Source organism: Arachis hypogaea, chromosome 18, assembly GCF_003086295.3.
Source record: "Arachis hypogaea cultivar Tifrunner chromosome 18, arahy.Tifrunner.gnm2.J5K5, whole genome shotgun sequence".
Taxonomy (NCBI): Eukaryota; Viridiplantae; Streptophyta; class Magnoliopsida; order Fabales; family Fabaceae; genus Arachis; species Arachis hypogaea.
The window spans coordinates 21,032,576-21,038,495 of record NC_092053.1 but is presented as its reverse complement, the minus strand read 5'-3'; the positions used below and the strand labels follow the sequence as shown (position 1 = coordinate 21,038,495).

Here is a 5,920-nt window from a genome sequence, read left to right as displayed (position 1 = left end):
TTGGTTGGCTACTTGAAGAATCCTGGAGAGTTAATGAACATGATCTATCAGTATGATAATAAGACAGATTAGTCCCCTAACTTTTCTACATCAAGACATACTGATCCTTGAGGAATATGTTACTAATACTCATTAACCCCTAAACTATATGGCAGTAAGACAGATCAGTCCCTGACAAACTATTGTTCTAAATAAGCATTTCTATAGGAGTGTATAATCCAAACCAAAAATACACAATGCAAACTTACCCCTGGGGGTGGAGCTGACTGGGACAAAGGAAGCACAACCAGTTGTTGAGAGCTGCTTCCTCCTTTCTTCTTAGGCTTCTTTGTTTTCGGCTTCCAGTTGGGGTTTGATGGAGCTCCCTTGCAGGTTTTGTAGTTGTGCCCCTTTTCACCACACTTATTGCAAGCTACCGAGAATGACTTCTTCAATTTTTTCCCTTGCATCAATGGCTCAGTAGGATCTTTCTGTCTGTTGTGAACTTTTGGCTGGCCAATAGGTCTCTTGATGATGGGTAGTTCTGGTTATGAGTAGTCAGTTCGGGGCTAGAATTCTGCACTGGGGACTGGCTTGATGCAGTGTGAATATGTCCTCTTGATTGATTCCATACACAACCAAGGGTGCACATAATCTTCTGCCTTGTCACGCCTCTTCACAATAGCAGCAAGTGCATGTGTGCATGGCATCCCTAACCAAAAAATGTATTCAATTTGATCGGATAGCAAAGAGTAGTTATATTACAGGTGAACAAACAGTAAACAATGTAGTCAATGCATTATAAGTAGATTTGTTGTTTACCAGTAAGTTGCCATTGATTGCAGGAGCAGGTGTATTTAATGAGGTCCACATCAACCTTGCTTCCTTTACGGCTCACCTCAAACCTTTTTCTTTCATTATCTCCAACCCACTCTGCTGTCCACTTTGTGCTAAGAGTAACTAATCTTTCCATCCGTTTTTGCTGTACTGGAGCTAGTTTACCAGGGTGATTTTCCAATACTCGCTTGTGATTTACCATCCTCCTCATCAAGTAACTCCTGATTTCTTCACACATAGTGAGGATTGGCTTGCAGCGGTAGTTAACAATTTTGGCGTTGAACACCTCACACATGTTGTTAGTGAGGTTATCAACCTTCGGCCCATGCGAGAAATATGCCTTGACCCATGTCTCTGGCTCAAACTTGGAGAGGTACTCCCAAGTCCCCTGATTCACTGCCTTCAGCCTTTCCATACAGTCCTTGAATTTCGCAACTGTTGTGCATCTGGCACACTCCCAGACAACCTCTCTTATGTATAAATCCTTGAACCTATTTATGAAGTTCTTCCACATGTGCATGAGCATGACGTAGTTCCTGTGCCTGGCATGTGGCATGACCTCCTTTAAGGCAGGGAGTAAACCCTGCATTGAATGGGAGCAGCAAACATTTACAATTTAGCAAATATATTAAGTGTACAATAATGAACCAGTAATGCATCATACCTTCTATTGTCTGAAATGAAGTTCCAGCTGTGGTTTATATCGTCTCCTATGTCTGCCTGAAGATTAGTCAGGAACCACTTCCAGGCATCCTTTGTCTCAGCCCTGACAACCCCATATGCAACAACATAAAATTGGTTGTTTGCGTCTTGGGCAACTGCTGCTAGAAGCCACCCCATGTAGTATGTCTTGAGAAAGCAACCATCCAGGTGCAGCAAAGGCCTGCAGCCTTCCATGAACCCTAGCTTACAAGCATCTAAGCATATGTATATCTTGTCGAAAACGGGCGGGGCTTCTGGAATTGTCATAAGTTCCAACCTTGTAGTAAATCCTGGATTACTACTCAAAATCTGCTTACAATAGTCCCTTGTCCTCTTGTATTGTTCCTTCTTGTTTCCCATTATCTTATCCCTGGCCTCAACTACTGCTCTATACACCATCTTAGGATAGGGAGCTAATGAAAATTCCTCCTTTAGGAATTCAGTTGCCTCCCTAGTGGTCATGTGTGGTTGGGTAGCCATCGGCTTCACAATTTTCCTGCTGATCCAATGCTGGTCAGCTGCGTTGCTCCCTAAATTCCTTGCACAACTATGCTCTGGCTGGTACGTCTTAACTTGGTAACATTGCAGGGTTTTGTTGTAAGACAGATGAACCAAGAAATTGCACTCTTCATCCTTACAGCCCACTCTCACTCTCTCCCTATCATTCTTGATCCACTTAACCTCCCTCCCCTCAGCAATGAATGAGTCCTTCACCACATCTTTAAACCGTTCAACAGTTGCAAACCTCATCCCTAACTTAAATCTGCCCTGACCATGAGCATAGTCATCATCAAACTCTGGAAATTTGTGGCCTTCACCTTCATCCTCTGATCCCATAGGTGTGTGTAATTCCTCGGACTCGTACTCAAACATGATTTCCTCAGGCTCTGTCAGGACTTCACTTACATAGTATCTCCCTACATTATCCGGCACCACTTCAGGCCTATTGCCACCACCTCCTCCATCATTCGACCCAGCAGCTGAGTCCATTCCACTATCACTAGCTGCCCCTGTTTTAGCCTGACCGCTGTCTTCTCCACTTACATTCTCCCTCGCACCATATTGCACCTTCTCCTTACCCTTCTTATAATTATCCTTCATCCCATGTCTCTTTGTGACTTTCTTCTTGGGGGTTACCACCTACTTTCTGGGCTCCGTTACTCTTTTTCTCTTGCCACCAATAATCCCGATATTACTGTCAGAATCACTTCCATCACTCTCAAACCCAGCTGGTGGAGGTTTATACAATACATCTTCGGTGCTCTCGTACCCATCATCCGATGAAGAGCATGTCTTTAATTCCTCTAAAATTTCATCCACATCCACTTCATCATCACCATGCTTGCCAGCATCATCTACTACCTCCGGAGCATCAACGGGGTGGTCAAAGTAAATGTGGAACTCAAGAGACTTTTGGTCCTTCAATAAGTTCTCTCGCATTGCATTGATTCCTGTGTCCCCGGTTAACTCGTTTAGCCCAGACTCAAGAAAGCCACTTCTTCGATTATACCAGTATATTGCCTTGTATAACTGGTATCCCAAACCCTTAAATAAGGTTACAAGGTCCCCGAAGTTCACAAAATCCAAGTCCATCTCCGGGAACCTCTCTTCCTTACCATTTTCATAAACAAGGACACCATCGCTACCTCTCACGAAGTTGCCTCCGTGGTGAAAAACTGGCACCACAAAAACATCCACCATCTGAAATTGACCAAGAAACAACTATGTGTCAGTACTAGGATACATTCAAAATTTATTAACGAACCCCCCTGTTGCCCTAACACAATACCTCCTACTACTACTACACACCATGCTCTAAAAATCATTTTTAGCCCTCATTACACAACTGTTACACACACTGTCAACATGCACACATGATGACTTCACCCTTAGTACAAACATGAACTACAGAAACTTCAGGGGTAAGGAAGGCGATCTTACCTTGACAGAAAGACGGCAGTTCTGACCTCCATAGTAACCTTCTTTCTTGCCTCTGACAGCTACTTCACCACCCGCCGATTGCTCTTCCACGTAGTGCAATTTTTGGAGGGAGAAACATGGGGAGGGATTTTGATCGTTTTGGTGTTATGGATATTGCGTATGTGAGTTAAGGTTAGTTTCGAAAGGTGGGGGAGAAACGGCAGCGTTTTGGACTCTGGGGACAAATTTGTCCTCTTCTCGAAAGCCCATCCGACGTGGCAGCCCGTAACGGCCAGGTCAGCGCCACGGGAGCCACGTCACCGTTTTCCGTCAGGGCAAACGGAGACACTCTAACGGAGGGGTAAAAATGTCCAGTTTTCTGGGGGGTCAGGGACATTAAGGTATTTTCCATTCTTCGGGAACGAAAATGTCCGTAGTAATAAAGATCAGGGACAAATTTGTCCTTTATTCTTTTTTTTTTGTTATTTAAATTCTGTCATTTTCATTAAAGCACTTATCAATTTCTACACATTTTAATATAAGTCTTGTAATTTTTAATTCTTTATTTTTTGTACTTGTTCTTTTTTATCTCTTGCTTTCTATATTTTTTTTACATTTTTATTGGATATGATTTCTAAATTCTAAAAACAACCCACAAAAAAAATTATATCTGCTTTTCAAATTAAAATCTTAATACAAGTTTAGTCGATACCTCCCATCAAGGTTGAAAAAGCAAAATTTAGGTAAAACAAAGTCAAAGAAAATTCTTTAAAAAAAAATTTTGTTGCACTTATAGATTTTGAAAATAAAATATCAAACAATTATGATAAATTTATAAGTGTTTAAAGAAAATATATAACGTAAGTCTCTTAAAATTTTGTGATGGAATATTGAAAAAGATAATAACATATAGAGAACGAAAGATTAAGAAGGATGAATTTTGTCTAATATTACATTTTTCTTTTAAATTTATCATTGTAATTTTTTTAAAAAATGTTAACTTTTTTTTTCTAAAATTCTATAAAGCTCTCAGAATTTTTTAGGATTTATTATTTTATTCTCCTAACATATTTATAGGTCCATCACAAAATTCTTCAGGAACATAATTGTTTTTCTACCTTTGTTTTTTTACCTTTGTTTTTTTGATATACTTTTTTTGGATATGTTGAGCTGTGTTTCTTTATAACAATGGAATCATGAGATGTAGACAAAAATAAAAAATTATGTTTGACAAATGAAATATAAACAAAAATATTATATTTTATGTTTTTTCTAATATTAAATAGAGACACAACTTGTTTTTTTATTTTTTTTACTCTTACTATCAAATTTTTATAATCTTTTTTATTTTATATTTTGTGTGAAAGAAAAAATAAAAATAAATCGAACATTTTATTATATATTCTATCTTATATTCAATTTATCACTAATGCAACACGATTATTATAGGTGAACTCAATCAAAATTGCTCATGTAATAATCTAATTTAAATTTAACCCAAAATATGATTAAAGTTGCGAAAACTTTTAGCTAATTAAATCAATCTGACTAAAGTTGTAAAGCATAATTATATAATATAAGATTTTATTGATTTACACCTTTTTAATTTCTCATAACATCTTCTATTTATTTATATTTTTTAAAATTAAATTTTTTTATTTAAATAACATTTTCTTTATAGACATAGAATAAGTTGTTTGTATTTTATTAATCATCAATTTATCACTCAGGAATTTGGTGTACAATTTTTTTTTACATAAAATGTTCTCATATATTCATAAAAAATGTTTTTATTTTATATATTGAATTCAAATCATCTTTAGTAAAAAAGTATATATTTATCATCTTTGATTATCTCATACTTATTAGTTATTATTGCAGACATTAAATTTTATAATAAAAAATAAGAGTAAAGTATCAAAATTGATCATCAAAAATTTAGTTACTGATAAATCTAACTATGAAAGAATTAAGATTCACTTATAATCATAAAAAATAAATTTCACTAGATATAACTACCCAACTCTTAAAAATTTATTCAAAAATTTTAAATTACTTTTTTTTTTATCTAATTAACCCCTGACTCTAACTCTTCCTCACTCCATTTCCAACTCTTCTCTTTACCACTACCATGCACTCTACTGTAACACTCGGAAAGAATTAAAAAATCAAAATTTCATCCAGCAAACTCAAAATAAATAAATAAAAAGCAAATTAAGATACCAAACCAATAATTCACCATTTATTAAAAAGTACGACTCTAAAATCAGCTATAACAAGACCAGATTTAAAAAAAAAAAGATAAAAGAGATCTGGAATCTAAAAAAAATGTTGTATCAAGCGGGAGCAACAACTCAACTCTAATATCATAGTTGTTTAGTTAATGAAAACTATATTATTTGCTGTATTAATTCAATCTTGTTTTAATCTGAATTAGATTTTTGTTTGTTTTGTTGGTTTTTTTCATGTGATCAAGAGAAAC

At 36.3% G+C, this 5,920-nt stretch overlaps 1 protein-coding gene across 1 annotated transcript; it reads right to left on the bottom strand.

Annotated features, from left to right (window-relative positions):
• Positions 1 to 548: 548 nt before the first annotated feature.
• LOC112769735 (uncharacterized) lies at positions 549 to 2,619 on the bottom strand. Its single transcript, XM_025814209.1, has 3 exons — positions 1,465 to 2,619; positions 802 to 1,399; positions 549 to 691 (listed from the first exon to the last, which is right to left on the bottom strand). Exons 1-3 carry the CDS (start codon positions 2,617 to 2,619, stop codon positions 549 to 551), a joined length of 1,896 nt encoding a protein of 631 aa, XP_025669994.1.
• Between the last annotated feature and the right edge of the window lie 3,301 nt (positions 2,620 to 5,920).

What these genes read in the sequence shown, in the direction of transcription:
- LOC112769735 (XM_025814209.1), bottom strand. Translation starts at nt 2,619, where the DNA reads ATGAAGGATAATTATAAGAAGGGTAAGGAGAAGGTGCAATATGGTGCG. An exon ending in GAAGGTATGATGCATTACTG is followed by an intron (nt 1,400 to 1,464) that starts GTTCATTATTGT and finishes CATTCAATGCAG; the next exon opens with GGTTTACTCCCTGCCTTAAA. An exon ending in CAATCAATGGCAACTTACTG is followed by an intron (nt 692 to 801) that starts GTAAACAACAAA and finishes TTTTTTGGTTAG; the next exon opens with GGATGCCATGCACACATGCA.